The sequence below is a fragment of the Cucurbita pepo genome, chromosome 12 (genome assembly GCF_057944985.1).
Source record: "Cucurbita pepo subsp. pepo isolate OVF chromosome 12, ASM5794498v1, whole genome shotgun sequence".
Lineage (NCBI taxonomy): Eukaryota > Viridiplantae > Streptophyta > Magnoliopsida > Cucurbitales > Cucurbitaceae > Cucurbita > Cucurbita pepo.
Window position 1 is genome coordinate 3,713,635 of NC_141809.1, and position 13,017 is coordinate 3,726,651.

Here is a 13,017-nt window from a genome sequence, read left to right on the forward strand (position 1 = left end):
ACTATAATAAATTTATAGTCTAAAACCCTAAATTGTTCGAACTAATTATTATATATATATGTTTACATCATAAGCAAAAAAAAGTGAAAACATGCATTGTATACTCAGTGCATTTTAATAAGAAGCAACCAAATAACACATTTTAAAGAGTATAAAATAAGACATGTTCACGACATGGACACAAACACACCCCATATCACGACCTTTATATGCCTTTGACCTTGCCCTTGCCCCTTAGTTGAAAATAGTTTTAAAAAAAGTTGAGTAATCAAAATACCCGGTAAGTAATCTTCCCCTCTTTGTTGAAGTTAGATATGCGTTCAATGACAATAATAGTGAAAAATTATGAAATCTAATAGGTGATAGGCTACTCCCACACACAAATTAGTTGTCTAAAGTAAAATCACAATATACTAGAACAATCTCCATGCACATAGATAGGCTACTCTCACAAGGTTGCATCACAGATAGGTGATATAATTTGATGCACATGGATAAGCAATTTACACCAAGACCCTAACACAATATCACAATATCCAAAGTAATTCTTATGTACACATATAAGTAATTACTATAATTCTCATGCCCACATGTATCACAAGTCGGAACCAATATATAGATCACACAGATTAATCGATCAATGCATATTTAACACATAATCAACAATTCCATGAGCTTGAACTTCGGTTGAAAAATCATTTAAAATATGATTATCCAATCCAGAAGTGTCATACTTGAAATTTGAACTCATCAACAAACTAACACCACTCCCATCCTCCTTAATTTAGCCAATACACTTCTCCGGCGACTTCTTCACAGTGATTTATGGCATTTCACAGAGACGAATTACCACCAAAATTACCGGTGTACAACGACGAACACAATCCTCCTATCAGTCACACGGAGGCGCAACCAAAATTAACGAATTCAAGAAAAGAAATAGTTCCTAAAACCCACAAAAAAATATTGAAGTTCAAAGATAGATAAGAGGGTTTGCAGGTGTCGTCAAAGCTATAATAAACACCGATTTTGTGTTAGACACGTGTTGAAAGGACCCATGTCCCGTCCAACATGGACACTCTCCCTAAAACGGAGTGTATTAAGGAGTAATGTCAATACTTGTTCACAAATACTTGTCAGTTCGATAAAAATTAGAGTTTTAAATAATAAAACTGAGATGATGCTGAATAAAGAATGAAATACTTTTAAGGAAACAAGATATCCAAATGTCATAATTGTCACCGTGGAAACTAAAATACAAAAGCTCAAAGGAAGACCCCTTATATATTTTGATTCAGTAACCTATTATTACAAGTCATCCTGCCATTTCACAAGACAATGCCAAGTATTCTAATGAAAAAATGAAATGTCATTCTATTAGGTTGTTTCAAAATTTATTGTCTATCATCAGACAAATAATAACTATAATAATAAATGAAAAGGAAAACCTTATATATTTTGGCTATGCCCAGAGACAACATACCAAAATGCATCCAACTACTCTACTCAGCTGGCTTGCTGCCTTTGTAGTTGCTTACTAATTTCATTTGAACATCGTTAGAAACTGGTAAATGCTCTTTGTACTCCATTGTGAACTCTCCTTTACCCTGAAATTTGTTTGTATCAACGATATTAGCAATAACATGACTACGAAAATGAACGAGTTCAATTCTTTACACCAAATATATGTGTGTGTGAATGTATATATATAACAAACCTGAGTCATCGAACGGAGAGATGTTGAGTACCCAAACATATTATTTAATGGAACCTGCAACGCAGAAATGATTTTTAGTGCATCAATTTTGAATATAACAATAACATGAGAAGGAACTAGTAAATATTTTCGTTTCCTTCCAGCTCAAAGAACTGTCTAGAGAAATCGAGCACTCAGAGGTGGTAACTACTTGGGGGCTTACGGGAGATGTATGATGTTGAAAACTGACGAGCTAATTCCAGTTATGGCCTATGTCCTATCAAAACTGACATCTCAAAAGAATATGGTCTAAGTCCTTAGACACATTCCTACAAATAATGCACAGCCTCAATCCCAACAAGAAAGAAAAATACCCTCGAACCAAATCCATAGTGTCAACCTCCTAGGCAAGACTTGCAAAAATAAAATACAATTTGACCTTCTAGGAATTTTGAACTTCCATAACAAGGATAATAAAGGATAAAGAGTCCAAGGCTGGACAAAAGATGGAAGAAAAAACAAGAAGAGCAGCCTTCTAAAGGATTATCAGGGGTTCAAAATCAAACATCCCGTCTCAGCACATTTGATAAGAGATCAATGGCCAGGTAAAGGGTTCTAAGCAGATACGAAGTTAAATGAATTTACAACACCTGTAATTGTTAGGGTTCTTCACAAGCTGTACTTTAAAAACGAAAAAAAAAAAAAAAAACTATTGCAACAGAACTTTTTGTACAAGACTTGCTGACTTCATCATGGTTATAATTGATTTTTTATGTCTCAAACTTTATAATCTAGATTCTAGAGTTGGATAGTGGATATGTTTACTAACTATATTTCTCATTTTTATTCCTTTTTTTTCCAAAAAAAAAAAAAAAAAAACAAGCCAATGCTCCGATTCAGAAGGCATCAACCAAAACAGTATAAATGATAAAAGGGACAAAACGTCCCATTGCAAAAAAGAGGGGGTTACGACTGCTCTCCAATCTAAGTTGATGGTATGAGTTGAGTAAATATACAAGAATGTGTTGCGAACCCCAATTGGAACCATGAATGGTGTAAGGTCACAAAAGAAATAAAAGAAACTGAACTAGCTTTAATCTCTTATGCTCCTAAAGAAACAAATTTATTTTCAAATCTACATGCTTAGTTATTATAAAAGTGTTAAATGCATCAAAATATATAGATATATTTTAGTACAATATTTGTGTCACTAGCGTGTGTACTGACTGTATAATTTTAGAAATTTACATGAGTTTCTGTCCCTCCTCCCTACTTAGATAGCCATAAATATTCTTATATTCCTATATACAGATTAGTTAGACATGCAAGACAGGAAAATTACCAAAGAAAACCATGAAGTACACAAGTCGGATAATTCCAATCAATGATAAGATTGTCATAAAAACATGCACACAAAAATAAAAGAAAAATTGCGTACATTTGCAGTAATTATCGAGTCATCTCCATCCTGGTCATTTCCAACAATAACACCCTTTCGCCTGCCATAGTAAAGTGGGACAAATGCTTTCAGAAAAGTAGAAAAAAATGGTAAAGAACATGGACTTCTCAGGTAGAACCAATAAACCACTCACTTGTTGATATCACCTCCAACGGTGCCCTGAAATTCGGTAGGTACTTTCACTTCTACCAGCATAACAGGCTCCAATATCACCGGTCTTGCAGCTGCATAACACTGGCATAAAAAGGACCAATTACAAACAATTTGAGGTATATTTTTCCTCCCAAAGTGGCAGGCTGAGGTAATTAAAATATCTGAGGTATAAATAACTATTTTCTTAAGGACAAAAAGTCCAAAATTAAGAAACTTCCCCTGAATAAAAACATGGGATAAAGGGATCTACCTGTCTAAATGCATATATTGAAGCTAATTTAAATGCAAGTTCGCTGGAATCAACAGCATGAGCAGCACCATCAGTCAAGACAACACGAAGGTTCTCGACAGGATGCCCAATTAATGAGCCACTGAGTCAAGTATTCAAAAGATCAAATATAAGAAGCCGTTGTAAACAAGTACCAAGATCTATTGAATCAGATGCAAAATATAATGTCATATTCTTCCAATAACTTTAGAATAGAAATATGCGTACGAGTTGGCAGCTTCCCGAAAACCCTTCTCGATTGCAGGGATAAAATTTGATGGTATAGCTTGTCCGACAATTATGTTCTCAAACTCAAATTTAGTTGGTGATCCTTGAGGAAGTGGTTCAATATATCTGCCATTATAGATAAACAAAAGTGATGTTAAACTACCAAGTCACTACACCAAAATAATATACAAGGAAAGATAATATAATTCTCATTAAAAACAGTAAAAACCAAGATTATTAAAAAGGAGTACAGTAATTACAGTGTTCAGGAAGAGCATGGACAGAACTAAGTAAACTAAGGAACTAGGAGAGATATGAAGATCTCAAATTCTTTGTTGGCTTGTCATTCAGCATTTTGATTCTATTCTACTTTGAGTTATATCAAAGTGGTAATAGAGATGGTTGCAGTTCTTGGGAATGATTTCAAGAAAGAAGATAAAAGAATTGTCTAGAAGTTATGCACATCCTTGGACAAGATGTGATAGAGCAACATTAACATATTATTTCTAAAAAAAACTAAGACATGAATACAGGTAGATCAAGGACACATTTCTTTTTTTATGAGGCCACATACAGATGCAGCAAAGAATACATTTATTAAAAATACAATGAAAGCTCCAAAATACCAGTGACCATAATAGTTGTTGGAAGAAGTAAGTATGGCCAAACAGAAGAGTAGAAGGTTCTTTAAGATTTGGATTAAAAACAAAGAGGACCAACACATACATAATACAAACATTTTGAAATCATATGGAACAAAGAACACTGGAAGTGTTAGAATAGAACACGCAGAAAGTATCAGAATCTAATGGAGATTTTAACAAAATGGGCAAGGGGGTGTAGCCAAAGTAGCCTCAAGGACAGTATTCTCCAAGCATCAAACCCTAGAAACTCCATTGAGATCAAGATGTAAAATACATGAGGACTCACTATTTATAGGGAAATATAAAAATGGAATAGTAAAAAGGACTAACCTAGGATTTACCGGATCAACCTATTTTTTTCCCAACTCTCCCTCCAATTCTCTCTCTCCCAAAAAAAATCCACCCACGCCTTTTAGAAAGGCTTCTTTCTATGATTGAAAAAATTCCCACAAAATAATATTTGCTTCTTGGTCATTTTTGGAACACAACCAAGAATAAAATAATCCACAATTCCACATAAAAAAAGGAACTCCCTTCACAAATCTTGAAAACATGCCAAATCTTGAAAACATGCCACGGGGGCTGGACCGAGGGTAAGAAAGTTCCTTCAAGAAAATGTTAGGTCAAAATTGGAAAATGAATGGGCTGTGTTGTGGGTATGGTCGGGTCATATCCTCTTCCTCCTTCACGCTTGTGGCAACATAGAGAACCCGATATCAGTCACGATAAAATTAAGTCAAAACATCACAGAGCACACGGGAACGGGGTTTGACAAAATGCACATAAGCTCTTCCCTTCCTTGTCAATTGTTCTTCTGCATCTTCCTTGTCGTTGTGGGTTTCACAATCTCATCTCCTTCTTGTTGCCATCCTCCTTGTTGCCTACTTCACACATGACTGCACTTTGAGTTTCCAACTCCTTCCAATCAAGACATGACATCTCCCAGTCGAACTCATGGACTTTTCCTCACGTTTTGCCTTCTTCTAGGTTGTTTTTTTCAGGTTTCGTATAACATTCGTAGGCATCAACTTCGACAAATAGACTTCTTCGATTTCATGTGCTTGTTCTTTACACTCAGATTTCAACGATGATTCTTTGGGTATTTCTAGCACATACTCACTTTTTCGAGTGAGTTCTTTATTTCCTTAGACTTCTCTTCATAGAAATTTCCATTTGGAAAACTAACTTTTCCAAAGCAAGCCTCATGTCTTTCAACTCCTCATTGATTTCTTCCCTCGAATTTCCAATTTACTACAAACGACAACCTACCGTTTGGTATGTTAGTTTGATCCAAAGTTGAAAGAGGCTTCTACTTCTTTGGTCATGAACCATGTTTGAAGGTTCATCTTTGTCATAAAAATCATTCGACAATTTTCTCAAAAACTCTTCACTAAAGGCTTCCCCTTGTAATTACGTGTGCATTATTTAATAGCAAGTATAGCTCACAAGCCTCCCTCTTGCAGTCTACATTGACAAAATTTTATCGGTCTTTCACTAGCGGCAAGGATCATTGGCCCAAGCGCTAGGTCTAAACCAAATTGGTGTAGCCTAAGTAGCCTCAAGGAGAGAATTCTCCAAGAATCAAACTCTAGAAACTTTCTTAAGATCAAGATGTAAAATAAATAGGGGGACTCAATATTTCGAGGGAAGTAATACACAAAAGGGATAAAAAAAGTACAACCTAAGATTTACCCAAGATTAACCTGATTTTTCCTAATTCTCGGTCATGTCCAATTCATCAAAATTTATTGATGGAACAAATAGGTGTGGATCTCACTCACACTTCTCAACAAAGTTTCAGAATTAATTGATTAAATTGGAGAGAAAATTGGTCAACTAACCAAATATGTTTATTTAATGAAAAAGCAGACTTCAATGAGAAGAGATGAAAGAATACACAAGCATACAAAAGGAAAGTCCCACAAAAAGGGGAGCAAACTACAAGAAGGGATCAAGTTAAGTAATATATGTTGGTTAGGAAGTTAAGGGATACTAAACAAAGTTTTGATTTTGACTTACACCGCTAGTTTCAATGTGCTTCCAAAAATTATCTAAAAAATTATTTTCCAATCTATTCTTATACTAGTAGCTCCTTGTCAATATTAAAACACTTGGGTTCTTTTTATAACTTTCATTGAGAAAAAATGAAAAAATACGAAGAACATATAAAAAACCAAGCCCACAAAAGAAAGCCCAGAAAGAAAAAGGGGCTCCATCTGTAAAAATATAGATCAGTTCTTTAATATGGCTTCCCAAACAGCTTTGAGTGGTTTGTGGAGTCCTCCTTAATAGTTTCAGCCTATATTTACCAGCTCTCAAAGTATTTTGGTTGAAAGATGGAAAAGTTAAAGGAAAGATCCTTTGTTGATTACAAGATTTGTTCTGTAAAAGTTTTATTATTCTCATGGCTGATCCCTATTTGGGTTGTAATTGTCTCAAGTTCTTGATTTTGTTTTTTCTCTCTATTTCCACTCCTTTTGAGGATTTATATCCCTTAAACATTATTCTTTTTAATTATATCCAAAACTGTAATATTCAAGAAGGCACCAAGTGTAAGATCATTAAAGTTTTGCCAAAAAAAGGACACAAGTGGAACTTACCCACATACTCGCCCATACTGCCCTTGGCCTCCTGTCTGTTTTTTATGTAAATAATCAAATTCAGCACGTTGAGTGACAGTCTCTCTGAAGTTCACACGAGGCTTTCCAACAGTTGCATCAACCTATGGAGCATGTCCACCCAAAAAAATTCCATTTAGAGTTTTAGTTCCAAATACAAACAAGAAATCTTTTTTCTTTCCAGATGACTAAAACAAAGAAACCTTAAAAAATAAATTGGAGAATGTAAAAAACCTTGTACTCTCTCTTAATGCGTTCGACATAAATATCCAAATGCAACTCTCCCATCCCTGAAATTATTGTCTGCCCACAGAAATAGTTTAAGAAATGCATTAACATATGCATAAAGAGTTCCTGGAATTCTAGAAATGGGAATGTATGGTACCTGCCCACTCTCTGGGTCTAACCCAACACGGAAAGTTGGGTCCTCTTTTTGAAACCGATTCAAAGCCTTTGAGAACTATGCAAAGTGTCCAAAATAAAGGTTCAATTTACAGTAATATCACTACTATGATCTCAGTCACCCTCACAGTGAAATCAACTCACCTGGCCTCCAGAATCTTTGGAAACTGGTTGTACCGCCAATGACATCACTGGCTCAGGAACGTTCATAGAGGTCATAGTGTACTTAACTGACCCATCCGTAAATGTATCTCCTGATAACCAACAGGGTAGAATATCATGAAAGGTTCAAATAGCAAAGAATTCAACATGTCCCCCATCCCATAAAACTAAATTTAATACAAGAACGTCCTGGGTAAAATATCAATCAATTCCAGGATCAATTCTTCTCTAGTTATCATAATTTTGAGGTTTTTCTAGGATAATTCCATTCTCAAAAAGAGATTACTCTGATCATCATATAAACTGGATTTCCCGGGTAAAATATACCAGCTGGTGGAAGTAAGCATTGGTAAGAGACACACCTGATGCACAGTCGACACCAAAAACTGCAACTATTTGCCCAGCATGTGCCTCTTGAATATCCTGCAAGCAAAGAATATCCTTGAGGGGGACAGAGAGAGAGAGGAACTGGTGGATAGGACATGCATCTTATTATTATTTATTATTAAAAGACCTCATACACTATCGAGAAATACCCCCACCTTCATACCAACAGAATCAAGCCTAGAGGTCAATTGTTAAAGGAAAAGGCTTAAACAAAAATTTCAAATGTCAAAGTACATTTACAAATTGCTAGAATGAAAGTTAAAGAAGTCAACCTCCATTTCATCAGAATGCATCCTGACCAAGCGAGGAACCTGCAGAACATGAAGATAAACTTCATCAGATATGAAATAGTCATCAGATTTCCATTTTGGAAGCAAAAGGACATGACAATAAATTAATAGCATCCCTAATAAATTCTCCACATAATCAAGCTGAAAAGAAAAATTTCAACATTAAGTAAACATTCAACTAATATTGCAAGCCAATAAAACTGACCTTAATCTTCTTGCCTGTGTTTACATTGACAATAAACTCTCCCCTCTTGATGACACCTTCATAGATTCTTCATTGAGGGAAAAATACGTTAGCACCAGTAATCAAGCGTACAGTGTATAATGCAATTATATACAGAGTATTTAAACACATTCGTTCATATTCATATTAACTAAAACAAGTAGATAACTTCATGCCACTGGGCAAGTTGAAGCCAATGTTTTAAAAGGCTAGAGACGTCCCCAAAACTTTTCTCTGGAAGATGCTACATGTAAGCCTAAATTTTAATTATAAATGTTAAACTAATCCAAGTTTTTGTGTTGAACATAACAGTTACATAAAATTATTTTTAATAAAGTCAATAACCACTTGAACAAAAAATCTATAAGAATATCTTTAACATCACTGCTATTTTCACCAATAAAATTTGACTAATTCTATAAATTTATGTCTTCAGTGTTTTTAGAGCCTAAGTAGTAAAGGTAGTAATAACTCAACTCAACTCAAAATATTACAACTCAAACGTCTACACTTTTGACGGATGTGGCAAATTAAAACTACTCTTCTAACCGTTATACAAGGTGTAGAAAGTTTTAAGTCTTTGTGCGTTCTCATAGAAGCGTAAGCCTCTTATGGTCCAAAAAGAGAAGTCTTGAGGTTAAAAGTTAGAGTCTTGCTTCAAAAGTTCTTTTAAAAGATTGATTGAAATTTGAGATTGTTTACCAATATAGCCAATTAAATTCAAACCAATTAATTTAATTGCAAAACAGATATACTAGTGGAACAACAAGAAAAAGAACCTTTTTTAAATGAAGTCCAAACTAGCGATGAAACAAATGAAAGGAAAGACATGAATATTAGATCCTATTACATGAAGTCCATTTCATCAAAACAATCTATCAACTTAAGCTATAAGCGTAATATACTCAACAATAAGTTATCCCATCTCCCCTTTTCTTTTCATTGTAATTTTTCTTCCACCAGCCGATTTTTTGGAATCTATGGAAAACTAGAAATCAAAGAGTATTCACGGAAAATTCGCAGACTTATACAAAGCTCTTCAACAATATTATTACCATGCGATATCTTGGTGTAAATTATCTAATATCTTTGCTTCCAATAGTTATACCTCCCTTTTTGTAAATCGGGGAGGTCTTTCGTAAATATCATGGATAATCCATCCCTTTAGCAAATTTCAAATATCAATTAAATTTTCTCTTACCAAAGAAAAAAATTTGAACATAGCACATAGAATACCTCAAATATGTCAACTGACCAAAACGACCTTCTTCCAACTTAAATGCTAATGCCACAAGCCGTCCATCTGGAGTACCATTCAACATAATCTAAAATACAGCAGAATAACATATTTCAATCCTCACATCAGCATAGGAAAGTATCTAGAACACGAACTGTTTATTTAGACCAGTAACCTTTTCTTCATTCTTTGTTTGGTCCAAAGCATAATTACTAACTTCAATTGGACAAGGCAAGTAACTAAGTACTCCATTTAGAAGTGGTTGAACTCCCTGTAATCCATACATAAGAAACATCAAAAAGAAAAAAAAAAAAATAATAATTATCACACAGCTGTAAGATGCATAGTTGTTTGGTAGCGGAGCATAAAACAGCAAATTGATAGAGCAATGATTTGAGTTATCACAAAAAGAAAAAGAAAGAAAAAAGAAAAAAGAAGAGAGAGAGTGATTGAACTAAGCAGACTGTATTTGTAATTGACTAATAAAATTATAAAGTACAACTCTTATTTGAGTTATCAAAGCCACAGAATTCCTATATGTCCTACTAGTTTTAATGTAAATAAAAAATGAAGAAAATCAGCTACTAACATTAAGTAGATTATGAGTACCTTGTTTTTAAATGCACTACCCATGAATACAGGTATAAACTTCCGTGCAACAGTAGCCCTCCGAACTGCAGCCTATTTATAAGTAGAGAGAGATTGATTAAAGAAAGTTACAAGTACCTACTGAAAATAGAATATAACAGCCTCGTAAATTTCATTCAACACAAAGGAAGACCACAAAAACAAACCTCCTGCTACTGGTCCTATGAAATAAAATGTGTTTGTGTGTGTAACTGGAAAACATGAGTGTACAAATGTCGTTCACCAATCAATATGTTAAAATTAGAATATTGTGGAACCATATTCTTTTGTATCCCTACCCATCAGTATGGAAAATAAATAAATCATTACTACTATATTCCTTGAATAGGCACCTCAAGATCTGCAGGTGATATAGGTTCATCACTAAGAAATGCTTCAGCAAGTTTATCATCAACTTCCGAAACCATCTCTATTAGTTCACGCCTCTTTTCTGTGACTAGAGCTTCCATGTCTGCAGGAACCTCTTCAGTGGTAACTTTCTCACTGCATTGCAATAACCAAACCATGAGAAGAGGATAGGAATTATTTTTTTGTATTAAGAAGGATTGGAAATAAAAATTAGATGAAGCGGGTTTGGAAATGTACCCATTGGATCCGTGAAAATAGAGAGCTTTAAGTTGTACGAGGTCAATAAGTCCCTTAAACTCCTCTTCTAAGCCAATTGGAACTTGCACAGCGGCACTATGATGCCGGAGTTTAGACCTTGCCTTCAAGACAAACCAATCCAATTCAGTTCAAAGATTAGTACTCTACTCATTATCACCGACAACTACATTGCTGATTAGCTGCAATTCATCAACTCGAAAGAACCCACCCAATCTGTGGCGAACTTTTTATGACTAGTAGCAACAAATAAACCATGAAATCAACTGAAAGAAAAATAAAAGAATTAATTTACCTTCATTGTTGACCAGTGTGAAAAATTATCTAACATTTCTTAATTAAAATGCTATGACCTCCTTAGGAGAACTTGTTTATGATGAATTTTTTATAAGTCTTCAAGTGAAAAATTATGTAATTTTCTTAGGTCAGGATCGTTTCTTTCTAACATAATTAACCAGTGCACAGCCCTTTCTAATATAGACCAAAACTACATAAGAATTTAATTACATTCGAGGATTATTTACAAGTTCTCTTTCCTTTTCAAAATAATCAGCGGAAAACCTAGCAAAAAATTAGGAAAACTATAATTTAAAAAAAAAAACGCAAAAACATTTGGTTAGTACTAGCATGTTGTTACTTCCATATAATGTATAATCTGCAGTAATATGTCTGTGTGTGTATCAACAAAAAATCGAGAAAGCAAAAGTAACATGCAATAATTTCAAATCCATAAAGAAAAATTAAAAGATAAAAGTTACCTGGTTCAAAACCTTCCACGGATCAGCACCCATCCTGTCTAGTTTATTAATAAATGCAAGCCTAGGAACTTCGTATCTTCTCATCTGCCGATCAACAGTAATAGACTGACTCTGCACACCACCAACACTACAGAGGACGAGAATGGCACCATCAAGAACACGCAAAGCTCTTTCTACTTCGATAGTGAAATCAACATGACCAGGGGTGTCAATAATGTTAACCTGAAATAGAATATGAATAAAAAAAACAATCAAAAAATTCTTCATGGGGACTGCAAGTTTCTTCACGAAACAGATCACCACACCATAAAAGTTTGATAATCCCATATAAATGTCCTCATTTACATTCATTTTGACTCAAAATTATAAAATTACACAAATGACTAATTTGAAATGCAAATCTTCAGTCGAACTTATCTTGTTGAGATGCATCAAATAAATTTACAAAATGTTTCACTTGAAAGTTCCTTGGACGCTAGAACTAGTATCAATGTTTTTTTTAGTGCAACTAGTACCAAGGTTTACCCTTATGAAACGATGGCATATTATCATTGCTCTCTCGTACGTTTACATCTAGTAGAATAAAGTAACAATAGAAAAACGCATCCTAATTAGCTTCAGCTTCTAAGGCAAACTAAATTCAGAAAAAAAAAATAAAGACGTAGCTTTTTAGAAATCTATAATCATACCTGGTAACCATTCCAAGTACAGTAAGTGGCAGCGGACTGAATTGTGATTCCCTTCTCTCTCTCTAAATCCATAGAATCCATCTTGGCACCAACCCCATCTTTTCCTCTAACCTCGTGGATTTCATGGATTCTACCCGTGTAATACAGAACTCTCTCAGTCAGCGTCGTCTTTCCCGAATCAATATGCGCGGAGATCCCGATGTTGCGGAGCTTCTCCATGGATTCCTTCCACCATGGCTCCTTGTCCTCCTTCACACGGGCCGCACTCGAAGAGTAGCGGAGGTGGAAATTTCCAAGAAGGAGAGCGGTGGCGGGTGAGGGAGATGAAGAGAACGTCGAACGAGAGAGGGAAGAGGCATAGAAGGAATAGAGAAGGCGCGGTGTGGAGGATCTCCGGAAGCCGGCCATGGCGACGGAAAGGGGCTTTGAGGGCTAAACCCTAAACCCTTTGTTTGTATTTACCGTGAGTTTTGTGTCGGTTAGTTGTTGGCCTTCACGTATTGAAGTGTCGTTCGACTATGTAGATTACAGGGTTCGATTTTTTTTTTTTTT

The 13,017-nt window shown here is 34.9% G+C and overlaps 1 protein-coding gene across 2 annotated transcripts; it reads right to left on the reverse strand.

Annotated features, from left to right (window-relative positions):
- Positions 1 to 411: 411 nt before the first annotated feature.
- Positions 412 to 12,964, reverse strand: LOC111807221 (elongation factor G-2, mitochondrial). 2 transcript variants are annotated; one of them, XM_087128865.1, is made up of 21 exons: positions 12,466 to 12,964; positions 11,777 to 11,998; positions 11,001 to 11,122; positions 10,748 to 10,898; positions 10,377 to 10,448; positions 9,943 to 10,038; positions 9,767 to 9,855; positions 8,513 to 8,579; positions 8,290 to 8,328; positions 7,993 to 8,053; positions 7,613 to 7,722; positions 7,452 to 7,526; positions 7,301 to 7,369; positions 7,049 to 7,170; positions 3,805 to 3,930; positions 3,559 to 3,679; positions 3,289 to 3,389; positions 3,135 to 3,195; positions 1,718 to 1,771; positions 1,484 to 1,607; positions 412 to 889 (listed from the first exon to the last, which is right to left on the reverse strand). In XM_087128865.1, exons 1-20 carry the CDS (start codon positions 12,871 to 12,873, stop codon positions 1,503 to 1,505), a joined length of 2,271 nt encoding a protein of 756 aa, XP_086984991.1. In that variant the 5' UTR covers positions 12,874 to 12,964; the 3' UTR covers positions 412 to 889; positions 1,484 to 1,502. The 2 variants fall into 2 exon arrangements, with proteins under 2 accessions (XP_086984991.1, XP_023548607.1); XM_023692839.2 differs by lacking the exon at positions 412 to 889 and having other exon boundaries at positions 1,257 to 1,607.
- Between the last annotated feature and the right edge of the window lie 53 nt (positions 12,965 to 13,017).

Excerpts from the sequence above, each read along its gene's own strand:
- LOC111807221 (XM_087128865.1), bottom strand. The coding sequence starts at position 12,873 with ATGGCCGGCTTCCGGAGATCCTCCACACCGCGCCTTCTCTATTCCTTC. Across the intron at positions 9,856-9,942 it reads AAACAAAGAATGAAGAAAAG|ATTATGTTGAATGGTACTCC; the intron begins GTTACTGGTCTA and ends GCTGTATTTTAG. Across the intron at positions 3,196-3,288 it reads GTTGGAGGTGATATCAACAA|GCGAAAGGGTGTTATTGTTG; the intron begins GTGAGTGGTTTA and ends TTACTATGGCAG.